The 20,862-nt window shown below is 41.6% G+C and overlaps 1 protein-coding gene across 2 annotated transcripts in view; it reads left to right on the forward strand.

The window, feature by feature from the left end:
* ARHGEF26 (Rho guanine nucleotide exchange factor 26) overlaps window positions 1–20,862 on the forward strand; it is a 55,417-nt gene that overhangs the window by 30,448 nt on the left and 4,107 nt on the right. For both annotated transcript variants that reach the window (XM_061371551.1, XM_061371550.1), the window contains 6 exons: window positions 37–189; window positions 673–802; window positions 3,234–3,308; window positions 5,030–5,119; window positions 10,411–10,565; window positions 18,987–19,196. In XM_061371551.1, the coding sequence (XP_061227535.1) occupies window positions 37–189; window positions 673–802; window positions 3,234–3,308; window positions 5,030–5,119; window positions 10,411–10,565; window positions 18,987–19,196 (813 nt within the window). The remainder of the gene's footprint in view (window positions 1–36; window positions 190–672; window positions 803–3,233; window positions 3,309–5,029; window positions 5,120–10,410; window positions 10,566–18,986; window positions 19,197–20,862) is intronic.

The following is a 20,862-nucleotide window of genomic DNA, read 5'->3' on the forward strand; positions in this document are numbered from 1 at the left end:
GTAAAAAATGAGTAATTTTTTTTTTCTTTTCCACAGGTTCTTTACAGAACTTGAAGCAAGGCATCAGAACAACATCTTTATTGATGATATCAGTGATATAGTTGAAAAGCATTCTTCTTCAACATTTGATCCTTATGTCAAATACTGCACCAATGAAGTCTATCAGCAGCGAACACTGCAGAGATTACTGTAAGAGCTAATTTTAAAATATGGTTGTAAAATTGCCTCGTTTCTAGTAGGAGTGAGTAGTAGGCTGTGGTATTTCGTGCAAAACCTGGCTTCCAGCTAAGCATGTGCTTACCTGCCTAGTTCTTTCTTAATGTGCAAGTTCCTTTAAAGTTATTGAGCTGTGTGTGGCTTCAAGGGCCAGTCCTGATTGTGGTCCTGTACTCCATTCCCTGGCCACTGATACGTGTGGTTTAGTCAGTGTCAAAGACACATTCTTCTTGTCCATTACGTGTGAGTCTGTTCATGTGTAGGAGCAGCTGAAGTTTCCAAATGTCAATCCTGGTCTAGCGTAGCTAAGTAAATAAAGCTGAAGGCTTTATTGAGATGACTCCTTCACAGCACACTTTCCTATTAATAAAATCATGATTTATTTAAAATCTAGCAACTTTCACAATTCTTTAGTAAAACTTACCACTTAATTCTGTCCCCACTTTTTTTCACTAGAGCCACAAATCCAGCCTTTAAAGAAGTGTTATCACGGATTGAGTCCCATGAAGACTGCCGGAATTTACCAATGATCTCTTTCCTCATTCTTCCCATGCAGAGAGTTACTCGTCTTCCCTTACTGATGGATGTGAGAACAGTTATTTTTCTATTTGTCCTTGATGCATGTTCTGTTAATGTTAGCCTTCTTGCATATTCAGTTCCTAGGTCATTCCAGTCTCTTCATATCTTCTTACTTCTACCAGGTACAGGCTGTAGATACTGGTCTACTGGTTATGAATTACTGTTGCATTTGTTTGGTTGCTGTGATTAGTACCTTCTGCTCTTGATGCCCCTTTCTAAAGTTAAATATTTAGACATTCTAATAGAAAAATTGTACAGTAAATGGTCAAAATTAATCTGAACCCAAGGAGAGGAACCCAACACAGCAACTGTCTATAGTGTTAGGACTAAAATCAAACCCTACAGTTTAGAAAACAAGAGTTTCCATTGTACAGATTAGGTAAGGACCCTTCTGCAGTAAATACTTTCAGGAAGAGGGTCACAGTGTAGCCCTGAAGAATGAGCTCTGTACTTGAGTGCACAGGAGCTGTTCATAGGTGGAACAGCATCAACACACACTCTGTTTCTCACCACTGTGTTACACTGTGGGCATTCCCTTCCTGTGCAGGTTACTAGGTGACTTAGGAAGTGCAAGTGAGTACTTCTGAAGCAAAGCTCTCATCAGGCCTCACTTGGAGTACTGTGTACAGTTCTGGTGTCCTCAACGTAAAAAGGACATGGAACTGTTGGAACAAGTCCAGAGGAGGGCCACCAGGATGATCACGGGACTGGAGCACCTCCCATATGAAGATAGGCTGAGAAAATTGTGACTGTTCAGCCTGGAGAAGAGAAGGCTGCGTGGAGACCTCATAGCAGCCTTCCAGTATCTGAAAGGGGCCTATAAGGATGCTGGGAAAGGACTCTTCATTAGGGACTGCAGTGACAGGACAAGGGGTAATGGGTTAAAACTTAAACAGGGGAAGTTTAGATTGGATATAAGGAAGAAATTCTTTCCTGTTAGGTGGTGAGGCACTGGAATGTGTTGCTCAGGGAGGTTGTGAATGCTCCACCCCTGGTGTTCAAGGCCAGGTTGAACAAAGCCTTGGGTGATACTGATTTAGTGTGAGGTGCCCCTGCCCATGGCAGGGGGGTTGCAACTAAATGATCTTAAGGTCCTTTCCAACCCTAACTGTTCTGTGTTTCTAAAGTTCACACCAAGATTTGTGGCATTTCTGATAAAATGCTAGAACTAAATTTATGAGTTGGACATCAGCAGTAGTGCAGATAAAAATCCAGGCTCTGGTTCTGGCATTGGAGAGATCCACAAACAGGACAACTAATTTTGTTCTGCTACATATTAGCAAACTATGCATTGATTAATTGATCATCTGGACAGTACTGTAGTTCATTCCTGGACATTGAGTGCTTTCTTCTCTGCAGTACATTTCTAGATAAAAAATGGCATCATAACCCAGTGTTACTGTGGTGTGTCCCTAGGTGGGCCTTCTCTTTCTTGTTTTTTTTCCCTCTTCACCCTCTTGAGCTAAAAGCATCTAAACAAGCAAACCAAGCATTTTATTTTCCACTGTTCCAGTTTGTTTCATTTGCTCGTTTTTCTTGGATATTGTTGTGTAAACCTTGCATTGAGACTTCCAGTGAATGATTTTTAAGGCTTCAGTATCAGAACTGTGGCTCCAACTACATTCAGAGGAGAGAACATACTTAAACTAAAGACTAATTTAAAGTAATACCATAAAATGTTTTTGTTTCTCAGTAAAAAACTAATTTATCTGGTCTGTCATTGATTGCCTATTTCTGGTGGGGCTTCATCTCTAACTGGTAAGAATGAGCTTTGCAAATAGATGTAACTCATGTAAATCATGGATTGGATTTACTTCTCATTGCTTTCCAGAGCTTCCTCTGCTTGGATACTGCAGCTGTGCTCCCTTCCATGTGCTTTTTTTGTTCTAATAAGATAATACTGATGTGTATATTTTTCCTCGTTCCTGTACCAGTGTAGCCTGAAGAGCCTTTTCTTCTGTTAATCTTTTGGAAATACCTTCCATGGAGAGGTCAGACAGAGTAAGCTGGTACAGTTTTCTTACTGGAAGTGCAGTTGTAAGTAACTGGGTATTTCAACTTCCAGGAAAAGCTTAACCCCAGAACAGGAAGAACCCAGTTCTGTATGGCTGTAGTGGGATTTGTTGTGGGTTGACAGAAGTTGGAGATAAGTTGGTGAAGCTTCCCCTGTCCTGTGAGGGTGAAGCCTCGTTCTTCCACTGTACTGCTGTTGTGGAGATGGGCTACAAGATGCAAAACACTGTGTGGCTCCAAAAGCTTTCAGAAGAGGTGTTCTGTTGGTGTGACAAAGCGCTCTTGAGGAAGTGATCCAGTGTTCTGTCATTGATCTGTCACAGCTGTGACTTCACCTCTGATTTCAGTTAACATGTATGTGCAATTCTGTGTTTGTCACAGCCTGTGCTTCCTAGTCCTCTGAAGTCACTGACATTTTATTTCAGACCATTTGTCAGAAGACTCCCAAGGATTCATCAAAATATGAGAACTGCAAGCAGGCTCTGAAAGAAGTGAGCAAGGTAAATTCTTCAGTTTAATCTGGATGCAGAAGCTTTTCTGCTTTGACTGTTCTTCTGAAATCACGCTGCATACTTCTGTCATTTTGGAAGCCCACTGAGAGGTGGCTGGGTCTGGGTTATTTTAGTCACCTGATAATTAATTACCATGTTATTACTCATCTTGTTCACCTGTTTCATTATGTAGTTGGGCACACTTGTTCAGTTTGCTGCCACTCCTGATGAAAGAAAGCTGTGTGGCAGGACCAGACATACCAAAAAAAGCCCAAGCCCTGTCCTGACAGTAGAGAAAAGAAAGGCTTAAGTTTCCCTGGAAGATTCCAAATTCTGTCTGCTTTTATTGTAAATTAACCAGATCACCTCCTATCAGTGGTCCAAAGTTGTTCTCTCTCCTGGAGTCACACTTTTTTGCCAAGAATCAGTGGTTGCGAAGAGGAACCCAAGTCCATTTTCCATGCACAGACTGTAAATTTCAACAGCCCTTGTAGAATAAATTCCACTTCCTTCCATTTGGACCTGAGAAATCAGATTACCCTTTTTAATTGGTGGGTAATTCCAACCTATCCAGTTAATATACTCTGGAAATTGTCAGCTCCTAAAACCAAAACACAGTGGCGTGAAAAGGAAACCTGAGGATCTAAGAACTGGTTATTTTTTGCCACCAGGATCTCAGAATTTTGGAAAGTGCAGTGCATCAGGGATTGCTGTGAATGGGAAGTGCCTGCTGTGCTTTAGTAAAGCAAAGAAAAATGTAGCACGTTCTGGCTAGACATTACCTTGGGCCTAGAACATCCTTACCTACTTTAAGGGAAAATGGATGATTTCCATGCATAAATAATGCAAAGGGGAAGAGCACTGAAGCATAAAACTGCTGAATTGTTTTATTTAAGAAAGGTCACTAGGGATCGGTTTTAGGCCTAAATTACTCTTTGGTTATTACTTAAGAAGTTATTATTCTCTAAACCCAGCAGCATTGTGCTGCTGCCACCACAGCTGGGTTTTCCTGCAGAAACAGTGTACAGTGTGTGAAGTGCCAGGTTATAGAAGGGGAAGAGGCCAATTGGTGGTTGGGAAGTCCATGTGTGATGATGTGGGGTTATAGGGAATGCATTTTTGTGCACTTCCATCTTTGCCCCCTGTTTTTACCTGCTTCCCAACCCCATGTGCAGACTTCAGGGGAACTGTAGCCTGCTGTAAGACTGCAGACTCTGAAGGTCTGCTGTAGTGAAAGCTTTTCTGGGGTACCGTTTGCTTTAGCTTAACAAACTGGTAGCACAATGCCTGTGTTGGGGCTGCCAAATGTGTGTGGTGGACATGGCAGCATGTTGTCCTTCTGTGCCAGTCTGAAGGTTGTTTGTTTTGGAGCTGAACATTAACTTGGGCAGAGCTGTGGCCATTCTCCATCAGAACTTTGAGCTGAACCTTTGCACCATATGGATGCCCCTGAAGAATAAATAATTCTTGTAGCAGTATTGGATAATGCAGGTTGAGGGGGACCTTGGGTCATGCAGCCTCAAAGCAAGAATTGCCATGAAGTCAGACCTGGTCACTCAGGGCTGCGTTCAGTCTGGTCCTGGAAACATTATGGCTGTGACCTAGCATGAAAATCTCATTCCTGTGTCAATTTTATGCTCCCCCAGAAATGTACTTTATAAATCTACAGAAGTTTGTATTACCGATCTTGAGTACATGAAGCCTGTTAAATAAATGTCTCTTTTTCTTAGCTGGTGCGTTTGTGCAATGAAGGTGCTCGAAAAATGGAAAGGACAGAAATGATGTACACAATTAACTCCCAGCTGGAATTTAAAATCAAGGTACAATGATTATATTTGTCACCATAAGTCATGTAGCACATGAATAGCATGTTAATAGGATCATTGCCAGCATAAAAAAGTAATTAGTGCAGGCTGTTATACTGACATGACTGTTCAGCCAAGGAACCAAGTTTAGATTCTGGAGCAGGTGAAGCTCTGGAAATTGAGAGTAAGTAGGGCCTGTTGTACTTTGAATTGCTCTTTTGTCTCTCTCTTCCCTCCTCACATAAAACAAATCCAGAAGACTGCACAGCATCATTTCTGATGTGGGCAGGAATTGTTGCAGCTCTCCACTGCAAATGGAGGCCATTGAAAAATGTGTCTGCTTAACTGAGTAGTTGCTGAAGTCTCTTGAGAGTGGGAGCTTGTTGGAGGAATGAAAGAATTGTTTTGGGGGAGCTATTGAATCGTGAAGCAGTTTGGCTTCTCATTTTGGCACATGCTCTAGCAGTGTGTTGAGATGTTCTGGTAAGTTTATAATATCTGAATTGACTTTTCTGTAAGCTCTAAATACATAAATATAGCTGTAGATATTTTTAAGGTTTTGCTTAGATTCCTGGCTGTGGGTGAAGAACAAATTGTGTCTGTCTCTAAAGGGTACAGCAGTGTTTGTAATTGATACAGCTAACAGTGGAACTTTAATAGCCTCTGTTACACAGTAATTGTTGCAAAGAAATGATCTGTTATGGCAGGATAAAAGTTAAACCTTTTGTCAGGTATTTTCAAGTAGAATGATTATGTTACAGCAAAATCTTTTTTATATGTATATTGAATTAAGTATTCTTTGCTGTGAAGATAAGTTGCTATGAAGATGTTGCTGTTGGGAGAGAGGCCAGCTGCTGCTGATTGGTGTGGAGATGGTCTTATATGTGATAGGAACAGTATGCCTAAGTGAGTACTTTCACACCAGGAGGAATCCTAATTGTGTTTGACTATCTGGATTCACAGCAGAATGAAATAAAAACCCATGTCCATTTCTGGTCAGCTCAGGACATGTTGCTTGGAATCCTGGTCTGTTTCTACAACATTCTGATAGCCTGTTGTGAAAACTGCCTGTCTGAGGCTCCATGCTTTTTGTGTGAGCTGCCTGAGGGGAGGGTAGCATTGGGGTGCTGCACAGCACTCAGGAGCTGCTGTAGGGAGAGCCCAGCACCCTGCTTGGAGGTCATGCCTGCAGGCAAGAGTCACCCACCTTTGCCTGTGACAGCATATGGGGGGCCAGCAGCAGCTGCCAGTACCGAAACAGTGTGATGCCCACCTGAAATAGCAGGCAGCTTCCATGGGGTGAAATTGGTTAAGCTAAACTACACCTGTATTAATACAGTTCACTGTGATAATGCCAAGGTTTTGTCTTGCTTTACAGGTATGCTCAGATAACCCTCAGATAACTGTCAAGTATCTTAGGAGGCTGAGAGATTCCAGTATTTTTCTAGTATTGAAAATAAAATCTAGGCTTTTATTAAAAAAAGAAATCCTCTACAATAATTTTTTTGGTAGTAGCAAAGAGCAGCCATGGTCATAGTTGGTCTGACAGGAGTTTGGGGAGCCTGACACCCTTGGGTGACCTGCTCAGTGGTTTCATTTGTGCATTTTGAATCTGCTGAAGTGCCCAGCAGGGCCTGAATGGGGATCCCAACCTCACAGGAGCAAGAGGCTCCATGTGACTCATCCCTGTGTGTGTGGTCACTTGCAGCCCTCACCAGCTTCATGGCAGTGAAACAGCTTCATGTATGTTGTTTTCTGTGGTTTTTAATGCACTTTTTAATTTGTGCATCTTAAATGTGCACTTAGTGGTTCAGACCTTATATGTGGTTTGAGAACTTGCCAGCTGGCATATAAAAGACTGCTTTGGCTGCATTTCAGCACATTTTTAAGTTCTGACAGCTTGTTTTATATAGAAAGGAGATGGTTGACACGATGTACTCTTGGCAATTAAGGAAAAATTAATATTAAAGTAAAAACAAGCTGCCTCTCAAATAGAGTCAATTAGGAAAATGTGATGTACTCGCTTAGAGTACAGATTAGAGGAATTCAGCTTGTCCTCAAATAGGAATCTTTTAAGTACTTTGTAAAAGAGTCGTCATGGTGCTATAATGCTGGTTTATAGCCATTGTAAATTAGATCAGCTATGTCTGTTCTTGTGAGACCTCATAGAGGGCTTGGGGATTTTTGTTTATTGTTATGTTAGATGTAACTGAAGTGTGTTTCACAGGAGTAGAAGAGGAGCTACTCGGATGTCACTTTTGTACATGGCTTATCTGTAGAATTTAATTTTTAATTCAGATGCCAAAGTTTTTAATTTTTAAATCTTTCACCTTTAGCACCAAAAGGTTGTGGGTTTGTTGTGGTTTTTTTTCTGCAAATGTGTTATTTTACTGTTCATGAAACAAATGGGTGTGACTTCAGTGTTCAGGGACCATCCAGCCCAGAGTCCTGTTTTGTGAAGTCACTACAAGTGTGATGGTGTGATGGCTGGGACATGGGCTGATGTTCCCCACTCTTCTATCCACACCTGGAGCCACTACTGCATTTCCAGAAACATAAAGGCCATTTGTTCAAAAACTTTCTTCATGTTTCTGAACTTGAAGGGACTGAACCAGCAGAGTTTTGACTGAAAATATGCCATACTTTTTAAAGCTGAATGTTGATACAGATCTGTGTTTTCAGTGTGTGATTCCAGTGATGGGGCTTAGGAGTTCTTCTGGGGTGTTGTGTCTGAGCACCAAGCTGAACTGTCCTGTCGTAACCTGTGAGGTTTAACAATGACCCTTTAATAATGTGACCAGCCATGGTAAAAATGACCTGATACAAACCTAGGAGAAAGCAATAAAGTGGTATTGGCAGAAAGCCCAAGTTAGTGGCTGATCCAGGATGAGTGACAGTTAATGAACTTAAAGTTACACCAAGCCAAACTGATTCACTCTGATTCACTAACAGACTTGGGCAAAAAAACCTTGTTATGAAATAGGGATTTGAAACAAAATTCAGCATTTCCAAGTGAGAGAATACAGTAGAAAATGCATTTAATAAACTAATGGGTAGTACAAACCTCAAAACCTGCAAAAATTAAATACATCAAAACAGAATACGTGAGCTTGCGTTAATTGGGAAGAAACATCCAAAGGGAATTTCATCAAGATTCAATACACTGATGATGTCTTAGTTGCATGAATGCAAACTCACCAGGAATTGCAGCAGATAAAAAACATGTTGGTATTTATTAGTAGCCACTTGGGAAGTATTTGGGCTTTGAAGGGTCCCTCACATGGGTCTACAGCGTAGCGGAGGTCACCTTTGTGCTAGGGGAAGTCTTGTGTTCAGGTACCAGGTGAGGGCAGGATGTTGGTTACTGCCTGTTTTGGGTGCACTGGGTCAGGAATCAGTCTAGGGCAAGGTAAAATGTGGAATGCTTCTTTAATGGGCAGCAGTTTGCAACAGCTCCAGTGTGCAGCTGCACTTTGCTTTTGAGCAGCCTTCACCTGCTGTTGGCATGCTGCCTGTTAAGGGAAGGCAGGGGGGTGGGAGTTCCGCGGTGCTGCGTGGGGACAGGGAAAACATCTTCGGAAAAGCCAGTGTAAAATTGTACCTAGACACTCAAAACCAAGGGGTGGTTGCATGGAAAATGTCTGCTCTGCCAACAGTAAGATCGCAGTCAGAGCACCGTCTTGGTTTTGGCATGGTACCGTGGGGCAAGTGCTGGCAAGCTGGAGTTAGCTCAGTAAAAGGCAGCTAAAGTGATTAAAAGATTTAAAAAGGCAACTCATGCAGAAATGAAGATGACAGCTGACAAACTGAATGAAGAAATACTTTTTTACAAGCACATGAAAGGTGCTTTAAAAGGGGGGGAGGAGGGAAGCATCTTAGGTGAAGCTAGGACAGTGCTCTGGTAATTTTATGATGTTTCAGGAGCTACTAGTGAGGACGGCAAGTATGTGGAGAACCTCCCTTCCTGCTATTAAGGGGAATAATGTGGGAGCTTTGGTGTGGTAATACCTCAGAAGAATGATTCTGCTCAAACCTTATAAATTGAGGGGTGAACTGACTGACTTTTCTGGGAGCCAGTGACACAGAGTTGTCATGCCTGGTCTGAGAGGATGCTCTAACAAGCTCAGACCCCACTGTAGTGGCATGCCTGGAGCTGTCTGACTGGCTGTGTAGCAAATAACAGTGCAATTGTGGTTGAGTGTAGCAGTCACTGTTTTCTGGCCAAGTGGAAGATGGGGAAAAAGCCAAAGGTGATCCTGAAGGAGGACAGTTGTTTGCTAATGTGGTGTTCTGTAAGCAAACAAATGAAGAGATGTCATTTGAAGACTTTCAGATGTGTCTTTCAAAGAACAGGTGAATTTATGATGTCATGAGCTTATGATGTTATTATGATTTAAGATGTCAGTTTATGATGTCATGAGCTTTATGATGTTATTACTGGTTTGGCATTAAAATGGACAGCTAGTTCAAACCCTATGTAACACGTACTGCTTTACGCATTTTTTTCAGAGCTGTGTTGAAACTTCAGTTTACTTACAGAGTAGAAAATGGATGCTACCACATGATTGCTAAGCCTTCTGCATTCCTCACCTTACATTTTAATGGCAATGAAGTCTACATACTCTGAACATCTTAATGTTCAGTGCTGTACTGGGACCAGTCTAATCTTGTGTGCTGTCTTCCTAATCTGCTTATGTCTGTTTAACGTGCTTACAGAACACTTCACAGTAGGTTGTGTAGTGTATTTCTCTGTTAAAGGATTTTACATTTTTCACTCTGTGTGTGGCACAGAACACACGATCAGAATGAGGCACAGTGTCGTACCTGCTGGCCTCAGGGAAGTGACAGAGCTTGGTGTGCCATAGCCCTCGGGTTTGAGTTTGAAGCTGGAGCTCTTTTTCCCAGCTGTGTAGACAGAAAAGCTGTGAGGTACCTAGAGGAAAATTCAAAGTTCATATGTGCTTGAAGAATGATTGCTTCACGCATTCTACAAAACCTCGTGTATTCCTGGAGGATGGTCTCTTTAATCTCCTTAGGAGATCTCACACGGTCTGTTCCATCCCAGCGGAAGCAATCAAGTCTGTTCATTCTTCCCTTAGATGGGCAATTATACCATGTGCATGAATGATTTTCAAGTATTTGCATGCTACTACTTGTGTATTGTAGGAAGGACAAAGACACTTTAAGTCTTGATAACCTGTTGAATTTAAGCATGTTGGTTTTCCCCAAAATACATAATACTGTTATCTGATTGGTTTTAAACCTCTACTTTTGAAGTATTAAAATGTTATTTTCTTGCTTTGTAGCCATTTCCACTGGTTTCCTCTTCACGCTGGTTAGTGAAAAGAGGCGAATTAACAGCGTATGTGGAAGACACTGGACTTTTTTCTAAGAGAACTTCTAAGCAGCAGGTGTACTTCTTCCTCTTTAATGATGTCCTCATTATCACCAAGAAGAAGAGGTAAGAGTGTCACCAGCATAACACTGCCTTTGTGTTCAATTCCTTGAAGTGACAGAGAGAACAGCCAAGTTAGAGTTGTCTTTTAAAGTTACTGTGACTGTTGCATGTGCTTCACCTCAGGGGAAAGGAACATGGAAGCTTCCTGACTTCTCATAGCACGTGTTTAGCAATGACAAGTAACTACTAAAAAGGATTTATTTTCAGCAAACACTGCCAAAACTCCAAATTGTCAAACTAATTTGAAGAGTTCATCCTTGGTGCCTTAGCAAAGGGAGAAGTTTGGGAAGGATAAAGAGGTAATGTTTATTCCCTTCCATGCTTTCCACAGTTGGGCTGCTTTGCAGAGTGATGTGTAGGGGACAGCTCTAGCAGTCTCCATTTTACCACCAGATTTGATGAGAGGTTTAGATGAATTGAACAGAATGTACATCCTCTGCTGTTGCTATTAGATACTACTTGATAGATAAACCTTATTCTGGGAATAAAAACTGTTTGAAAACAATTGTTGGGTTTTTTTTTTTCTCTGGGTTGGCCAGTTAAGCCAAATACTAGCTCTTTTTAAAAGACAACCTTCAAATCCATTATTTAAATAAATTTTGAGGAATGAGATACGGTATAAAATCTGTGAAGAAAATGCTAATACTGAAGAAAACTGAATGAGAACGGAGGAGAAAAATATTAAGTGAAGATTTTTGGTTTTTTTTAATAAAGATGGGAAGGCAAGTGAATAGATTTCTCCCCAGCTATCTTAGTGATGTGAATGTTTCTGAGATTCAGTGTTTATCAAAGTTTATGCTGAAATGCTTCTGTGAAAGTCCCTTGTTCAATCCCTGGCAGCACATCAGAGCTGGATCGCACTTCTTTGAACAGTATGTTTCTTCTCTTATGGGACTGCTGTTAGCGTATTAGTGTGCTGGTAGCTAAGTAAATGCTGGAGTTGGGAAAACAGTGACACATCTATTATCTGTGTTGTTACATTGTTTATTGGTTTCCTATGTGATAGCCTGGTATCCAGATTATAAACCAGATTTTTATAACAACATATCCAAAACTGGGGACTTGGGATTTATGACAGCTGCGAGCTGTTGGAATTGAAATGTCCTAAAGGGGCCCAGAGGTCAAAATTAGAAGAACGCTTCATGTGGATGATCAGGTTCACAGTCACTCTTTCAAGACCACCTAAACAAACAGATGCAATTGCAAGGCACTAATTCCTGTGAGCCTCCCAGATATTCTGAGCATGAAGCATGTGCTTTGCCTGAGTGAATCAGCTTATTAATAGTAATTGAGTTCTGGGTGATATGTTTTTCCACCCCCAGGGTTACCATGGATGCCACAGCAATGGACAGAAATACTTGTTGCTGGTTGAGTTTAAATGTTTGTGTTTCCCTTGAGCAGTTGTGTTTCAGAAGGTTCTTGACATTGTTAAAAAAAAAAAAAAGATAAAAATCCCTCCTTGTTACTGTGCTAAAAATACTAATTGCTTAGTGCCCCAGTTGTGCTGTGCACCGTCACCCCAGAGTTCAGCTCCAGCCATCCCCTCTGAGCAGTTTCCCATATATGTAGGACCTCACACAGGCAGCCAGCAGCGGTTCGGTCCTAACTTCTCAAGGGCTAGGCTTGGTGGGACCTGCCAGAGATGTCATGTGGGTAACTGTGGAGTAACTCTGCTCCAGCCAGGTAGGGCATATGTCACCGCTCCCTTCTGTGCTTCAGGGACACTTGCCAGGTGTCAGACTCATTATTGGAAGAACTGCATCTTTTAACACTGAGTAAGCAATGGGCCCAGAAACCTGTTCAATAATGAGTACTGTTACATTTTAGCTGTAAAAAAAGATAGAGAGGTCTTGTGGTGGTGTATCCTCAAGGCATGCTCCTGAGCTCACAAAATTGTAGAAGGGGTTGAGTTGAAGGGACCTTAAAATTTTGATGCATTACCTTGATAAGAGCAGTCAGTGCTAGCATGTGTCAGGATGTCCACTTCTAGGTGGAAGGGACAGCTTTTGTATGGTTGGTGCACAGGAAGGTACCAGTTAATTCTTACACGTGAACACAGATGTTGTCCGAATTATGGCATGAAGCAAAGAGCCAGGTGATGTTTGGAGCACTCAGTATACACTTCAGAGTTGCCTGTGTAGTCAGTGGAGAAGGCAGGTCCCTTTGAAGAGCGGTTCTGAGTTGGAAGTCTAATTCAGCTTGTCCAGATTGCCCTCCAGAACAGTGTCTTTCGTTCTCTGACTCTTCAGGTAACTCTGGGAAATTAAATGGAGAAATTTGGAAAGATAAATGTTGTGAATACTCTGCAAAGACCCAAGTGTAGACTGACTTTGAGTAACCTAAATATTTCACCTATTGTTCTTTCAGCTTTGTGGTAGTGTTTTACCAATCATAGAACCACGGAATACCAGGTTGGAAGGGACCTCAAGGATCATCTGGTCCAACCTTTGATTTCTGTTCTCTATTTATCCCCTTGCTGTACTGTGAATTGCCACCATTTTGGCCACAATAGTCACTACAGGGACCAGAAAACCAATAGCTTATGCTGACATTGGATTTTGAAGGTAGTATTCTGACACAAGGAGTAATTAATCTTTTAGAATTGTTCTTTCAAGCTGCCGCAGCTAGTCAGAAGATGCACCAGTTAGTTAGACCCTGTATGCTTTTGGAAAATTTCAGGTGAGCTTCAGAGGGGCTTATATTTTTTAATGAGTATACATTCATGGAATACTCTGTTCTCAGTAATCCCCTAAGGAATCCCCTACCACTAGAATCCTGTCTGTCTTAATGGCTCTGTCTTATAAGCTCTGGAGGTGCCTCAATAGCACTGGTTCGACACTATCTTAAAAATCTGAATGTGCACAAGCCCATCGACCCTGATGAAATCCATCCATGGGTCCTGAAGGAGCTGGCAGATGAAGTTGCTAAGCCACTGGCCATCATATTTGAAAAATCATGGCAGTCAGGTGAAGTTCCTGACGACTGGAAAAAGGGAAATATAACCCCCATCTTCAAGAAGGGGAAAATGGATGACCCGGGGAGCTACAGACCAGTCAGTCTCACCTCTGTGCCTGGCAAAATCTTGGAGCAGATTCTCCTGGAAGGCATGCTAAGGCACATGAAAAACAAGGTGCTTGGTGACAGCCCGCATGGCTTCACTAAGGGGAAATCCTGCCTGACCAATTCAGTGGCCTTCTATGATGGGGCTACAGAACTGATGGACAGGGGTAGAGCAGCTGATGTCATCTACCTGGATTTGTGTGAAGCGTTCAACACTGTCCCACACGACTTCCTTGTCTCTAAATTGGAGAGACATCAATTTGATGAATGGACCACTCGGTGGATAAAGAACTGGATGGATGGCCGCACACAGAGAGTTGTGGTCAATGGCTCAATGTCCGGCTGGAGACCTGTAACGAGTGGTGTCCCTCAGGGATCGGTGTTGGGACCAGTCTTGTTTAACATCTTCATCGCTGACATGGACAGTGGGATTGAGTGCGCCCTCAGCAAGTTTGCCGATGACACCAAGCTGTGTGGTTCGGTTGATACGCTGGAGGGAAGGAATGCCATCCAGAGGGACCTTGACACGCTTGTGAGGTGGGCTGATGCCAACCTCATGAAGTTTAACCATGCCAAGTGCAAGGTCCTACACCTGGGTCAGAGCAATCCCAGGCACAGCTACAGGCTGGGCAGAGAAGAGATTCAGAGCAGCCCTGCGGAGAAGGACTTGGGGGTGTTGGTTGATGAGAAAATGAACATGAGCCAGCTTCAGTCTGCACTTGCAGCCCAGAAAGCCAACCATATCCTGGGCTGCATCAAAAGGAGCATGACCAGCAGGTCGAAGGAGGTGATCCTGCTCCTTTAGTCTGCTCTCATGAGACCTCACTTGGAGTATTGTGTGCAGTTCTGGTGTCCTCAACATAAAAAGGACATGGAACTGTTGGAACAAGTCCAGAGGAGAGCCACAAGAATGATCAGGGGACTGGAGCACCTCCCGTATGAACACAGGCTGAGAAAGTTGGGGCTGTTCAGCCTGGAGAAGAGAAGGCTGCGTGGAGACCTCATAGCAGCCTTCCAGTATCTGAAGGGGGCCTATAGGGATGCTGGGGAGGGACTCTTCATTAGGGACTGTAGTGATAGGACAAGGGGTAATGGGTTAGAACTTAAACAGGGGAAGTTTAGATTGGATACAAGGAGGAAGTTCTTTCCTGTTAGGGTGGTGAGGCACTGGAATGGGTTGACCAGGGAGGTTGTGAATGCTCCATCCCTGGCAGTGTTCGAGGCCTTGGGTGATATGGTTTAGAGCGAGGTGTCTCTGCCCATGGCAGGGGGGTTGGAACTTGATGATCTTAAGGTCCTTTCCAACCCTAACTATTCTATGTTTCTGTGACTTCATACACTGGATTCACCCCGAGGTTCAAGGCTGCTTGCAAATCCAGGGTTTTCAGTTTAAATGCAGGAGCGATTTTGTAACTAATGGCAAGCACAAATGCAAAGTAACTTCTGAGGAAGACCAAGGAATGGAGAGTAGGGCAGCTGGAAAGAGTAAAGGGGATAAGGGGACTTTCAGCTTGCTATTAAAGCATGGGCAGCCAGAACAGATGATACTAAAGCAATAGATAATTTGTCTTCATAAAAGCACCTCTAAAATGAGTACACATTCCCTACAAAGGAGTAAAAAATAGTCCTGTTGCTTCATGTTCTGAATTGAAAGAAAAGTTTAGCAAAGAAGTTCAGTCTTAGACTAAAAACAGGTGTGGGCCCATTCATATTAGCTGATGATGGTAATTCTAAAGGACATGTTACTCTGCTGCCTGGCTGCATGGTTCTGTTCATAACACATCTGCATGCATCAGTGCTGCCAGCTGTGTCAGCATCTTTCATTAGCCATTTGGAAAGAGGAGAGTTTATGGGCCTCATGGGGCACAGGAGGAAAAATGGTGAGGACTGCCTGGTAGTGTCAAATTGGACTGTTTTGTTGAATGGAGACAAGGAAGAGGAAGGATTTGTAGAGGTTTATCTCTGTTGACTTTTTAGTAGGGAATGCGTTTCTCACTAGTTATGCCAATGTGTAGACTGCATCTCTTCTTCAGGTGGAAGATTCCCAAAGAACTATAGGAGCATCCCTTGCTGGTTTTGCAAGCTCCATCTTGGCTAGGCAGGGATTCCCAGACTGGAATACTGAACTGACTTCTTTAAAACAAAAAAAACCCAACAAACCCAAAAGCCCCCACTCCAGTCACACCAGCCAGCCTTTTCCTGGTTTAGAGTTTATATTTTAAGAAAAAAGAGGGGAAGACTGATAAATATTAGCTTAAAAAAAATGTTTTTTCCTTTTTCAGTAGGTACCCTCAGCTACTGTGGATAGCATCCAAAATAACTGCCTTCAAGGGATAAGTAGCATCTTTTTGCAGATAAATGAGTGAATTTGAATCTGGAGGTGGATTTAGGGGAATGTGAAACACGAACCTCCTCTCACAAACTCTTAAACACACTTATACAGTAGGATGATCCCAGTGTTACGTTTCAGGGATGAGCTGTGTGTGCATTTTTCCAAAGGAAAAGGATGTACAGAATACATCTGAGTTAAAATTATTTGTAGCAACCCTGAGTTAGTTACATATGCAGAATGATATGTTGAAGATTTCTCCCAGCTTCTCACTGTGCTCATGTTAAATGGCTTTAATTAAAGCAAAACCTATCTGTGATCTGTATTTTTTTTTCTCCTCTGGGACCCAAGAAGTCGTGTAAAAGCACAATTAACCTGGCTTCTTTCTTACAGAGCTTTGGCAGAGTTTGCTCCTTCCCTCTCATTTCCTTTTTACTCTAAGGAATACGGAAGCAGCAGTCTAATCAAAAGTGAGCTTAATCAAAACTATGTGGAGAGGTTTGAAATCTATTTGAAGTTCTTGCAACAGTACTTTTGGAAGTTGTGGTATATTTGTGCCTTTGTCAGTTGTACCTGAACAGGAGTTGTGATTCCAGGTGAACTGTGGGGAATTGTTGGTCCCATTTTGAGACTTGGAGACAATTAAATGGGGAAGAAAAATGTTATCTTATGTACTACAGTGATTTCAGTGCTGCTGTATGGTAAATCTTGCTAAGCTTCTCTGTCACTGCTTCTGATTTCTTTATAAAGACCCCAAGCTGCTTGACAAAAGAAAAGGTATTTGCAAGAATTAGTTCTGTTAGTATCATGTTCTGTTATTTGAGAATGTACAGAGCTGTACTGCAGGAAACCCACATTTCAAGTATTTAATTCACAGAACAAAAGTAAAAGCATACCCCATGTGATTGAAATAAGAACTTTCACACTAGACGCACTGACAGCACCTATTAATCCACAAAAATCCACAAATACAATATGATCTGTAAGCCTGTTGTCACTTGAAGAATAGAGAAATTCATCACATCCTGTACGAGTTACAGGGATCAGCAATAACTGAACATTTTGAGTCACAGTGTTACAATGTTACTCAGTTGTGTTTTAGCAATTCTTCTGAAGGATGAAAAACGGGAATTACAAAGACCATTAACTATCAAGGTATTGGCAGGTATTTTCCCAACAGCTTACAAAATGGGGAGCATGTATCCCAACAGCTGTTAAGTAGTCATCTCTCCATTTTCTTACATTATCTGACCAACCATAGAGGAAGAACACGCTTCAGTTACACCTGCCAGAAGGAGTATGTCACCATCAACATTTCAGATGGCTTAAGTTCCAGGTGTTTGGGATTTGATTTGTGTCAGTTCAGTGCTTGGGGTTGTGTGGATTTCTGGCAGCAATATTAATCATGCTTAAGTATTTTTTCATTTAAATTCTCTCAATGAACCATAGCAAACTGAGGCTTTAGCACAGCTTTTAATCAGTCGAGACTTTAAAGTGGAGTATATGTAGTTGCTCCTTAAAGATTGATCTGTTTGATTTACTGCAAAATTTGATAAACAGAAGAGGATGGGCTAGGAGGGAGAACTGGCTTGATGCCTCTGTAAGTGGGTGGTTTTTCTATCTTTTCTTGTGGTACCACTGTAAGACAATAAATCTGAAGAAGTTTACAAGCTTAGATGAAATTATGAGGTAATCAGTTTATCACTGTTCTGGGTTTATGATAGATTCTGGTGAATCTGCAAATGCATGTAAGGCAATGCTGGGAAACATTCTGCTTCAGTGGAAGCAAAAAGGCTTTTTTGGGTGATCAGTCCTTCCTTGTGATCACTTGCTCTTCCTTTAGTAAGTGATGTAGATTCTTTTAACTGTTCTCTTTTTCTTTTCTTTCTTTTTTTTTTTTTTTTAAACTGTATTTCACAACTTAAAAAATTGGGAACACACCATTATTTTCCACTTGAAAAAAACGTTCCCAGTATTGCCTTGATACAAGTAAATAGCAAAACCAATAAGCACAAGAACTGTTTGAACTCGCAGCAGAGCTCTGAAGATGCCTGGGTATTCTGAAGTTGAAGCATGTGTCATTAACTGCACTGTGACAGATGGGCAGCATGCTTTGTCCAGATATGCTTCTTCCTGTCTCTGCAGGGTCTTCACCTGTCAAGATGATTTTGATTAGCTCAGGTGACACTTGCATTTAGAAAATGAAAGGCTGCTGTGAGGCAGTGTATTTTCATTTAAGTCCTGTTAAAATCAGTAACACTTTTATGCTCTGATTTGTGATGTCTGATGTTCTGTCCCCTGCTCCACCTGCATTTCAACCCTAAGGAAAGTAAAGCTACTAGCTTAAATAATTTCTTAGAATTCTTTCTAGTCACTTTGGAACGTTACTATGTGCATGTAGCAGTCTTTATCTGTATCACTTAGAGTTGGTGTAGTTATTTACAAAGTACTCTCTCTAAGAGGTAAATTGCACAATGTTTTTGCAAGACCAATAGTGCGTGAGAAGCCTTTGTCCATTTTTTAAATTATTTTAAAAGTATCATTAAAATTATGTAAAAGTATTTAAAGTGAAGCTTGGTGGTGTTCATCTGGAAGCAGAGAGCACATCCGTTGTTTTACAGGGACGGGAACACAGAACCTTTTTTATTTTTCCCCCTGTAAAATTCTCAAATTAAGGTCTGATGTTCGTTTGAAGCTACAGAAGTAAAAATGCATTTCTAGGTAATTGCTGTGCCCGATTTCCAATTCAGTGGAGTAAAGCCGAGCTCACTCCCCCTCAGGAAGACCAAAGTCATTTAACTGTGCTGCTAAATTAAATTCTATGGGGTTTAAAAACTGATCTACCTTGTGTCTTGGAAAATTGGTACTTTCAAAAACAAATAAACAGAACAGATGAGGATCTGAGGTGCCAGAAGAATCGTGCCATGCTGTGTCATTAAAAGTGGATTCTGTGACTTAGTTTGCTTCAAGACATACTTAATGGAAAATGAAACATTAAATCGGTGGTGGTTTTTCTTCCCTATTTTGTTCTGCAGTGAGGAGAGTTACAATGTCACAGATTATTCTTTAAGGGACCAGCTGGTGGTGCAACAGTGTGACGGTGAGGACTTGACTTCTTCTCCTGTAAAGAACACTTCAGCTATGCTCTACTCACGGCAGACTTCTGCAACTCACCTCTTCAGACTACTGGTCCTCAGTAACCATGCGGGAGAGAAGGTGGAGATGCTCCTGGGAACAGAGAGTCAGTAAGTGAATAGTTACCGTTTCTGTAATTTTTCACCTCCCAACCCGTCTTGAGTTTCAGGCTGTCAGCAACAAGATTCCCATCTCACCCTGTAGCACACCGTGCTGCTGTGCACGCTGAATAGTTGAGCATGTGAATCTAGGTATAATGTGGGTTACTACAAGGAGAATGTTGCTTTTACTGTTGCAACTCAGGGAAGCTTTCTTGATACTTGGCTTGGTGAGAAGACCTTGAATAATCAGACTGCAGCGATTCATTTATGTTTGCTCTGTCTCTGATGCTTTCATGTGCTGGTTTGTTCCTCACAGGTTTAAAGTATCTTACCTTAATTGTCAATTATTTTAGCAGTATGGTGTTTACACTGTATTGTTTGTACACAGAGCACAGTACTATCAGGAGGAAACTGGCACAGGTATATCCTTAGGCATGATGGTGGTTGCAGGCAAATCATGTTAGGGTATGAATGCAGAATGCTTTTGTCCTGGAGGAGTGATTTGTGAGTTAGTTATTGTAACAGTTGGATGGTGCAGAAGTGGAACAGTACTGGATTAAATGGGAGGAGTCTGGTGTTGCCCTGGGGAGCTGTGCTGGGATAGAGGTGGTCCTTGTTCTCCTGACAACAGTTTTCTGCTTTAGAAACAAGCAACAAGAAGTGTCTTGTTCTGTCGGGAGCACATATCCAAGAGGCCGTCATCTTGCTGTGGTGCCATTAACTTCTACACAACACTCCACAAAAGTGAAAGATATTATCTGTTCTTGTGGAAGCTGGAGGCGGGAGGGAAGACATGAAGCAGACATAGCCCAGCCTGGAAAACTTTAGTTTTAGGTTTGCTTTCAAAGTTTAGAATAGCCCTGAAAGAAACGATAGATCATTAATGATTTCCATTAAAGATCTCATTATAAAGTAAGCAGATGATTCAGACATGTTTGGAAATGCATTTTTATTGGGAAAAAATGCAGGACATTTTTAGTTGTCTGGGCTTTTTATGAAAAGAAATTTTGTTCTGCAGATGTATTATTGATTTGCTGTATACTGTTTGTCATATAAATAGTCCAACAGATTGTCATTCAGAGAAAAAGATTCTGAAAACAATTACTGTGTTTGGAAGTTACCTGGTTTTATAGAGCATTATCCTGTATACAAAAGGTACAGGAAATAACTTTCTCTTAGCTTTGAGGAGGTCAGGAAGGGAATCTGCAGTGGGAACCCCAAGCTGAATGGTTTAGAGTGTTCACTGAATAGAGTTCAGTTTTAAATGTACAAAAATGTTCTGACAGAAATATTTGTAGCAGTTTGATCATGCCTTGTCTCTTCATGTGGTGTTTGGGTCCCAAGTACAAAAGTACCTGCATTAGGTCAGGACTTCATATTGCCCAGTCAATAAGGTGCAAAATACACAGTACACACAGATTATAAAGAAATATACACTTAAACTGGGAAGCAGTCTGGTATCTTTGCCTTTTTCTTAGAGTTGCCTGAAAGGAAATGTACTTTTCCTGTTAAGAATGGTTGGTTACAGGGAAGGAAAATAGGATTATAAATAACACCTTTTTCTAGGAAAGCAAACAAAAAAAAAACCAAATAAAAAGAAGAAAAAAAAAAAACCCAAACAAAAACCACCAAACCCCACCAACCCAAAAAATGCAAAACAAACAAAAAGCCACAA

Source organism: Neopsephotus bourkii, unplaced genomic scaffold, assembly GCF_033783945.1.
Source record: "Neopsephotus bourkii isolate Nb327-2 ecotype Australia unplaced genomic scaffold, CSIRO-AGI_Nbou_v1 NB_1574, whole genome shotgun sequence".
NCBI lineage: Eukaryota > Metazoa > Chordata > Aves > Psittaciformes > Psittacidae > Neopsephotus > Neopsephotus bourkii.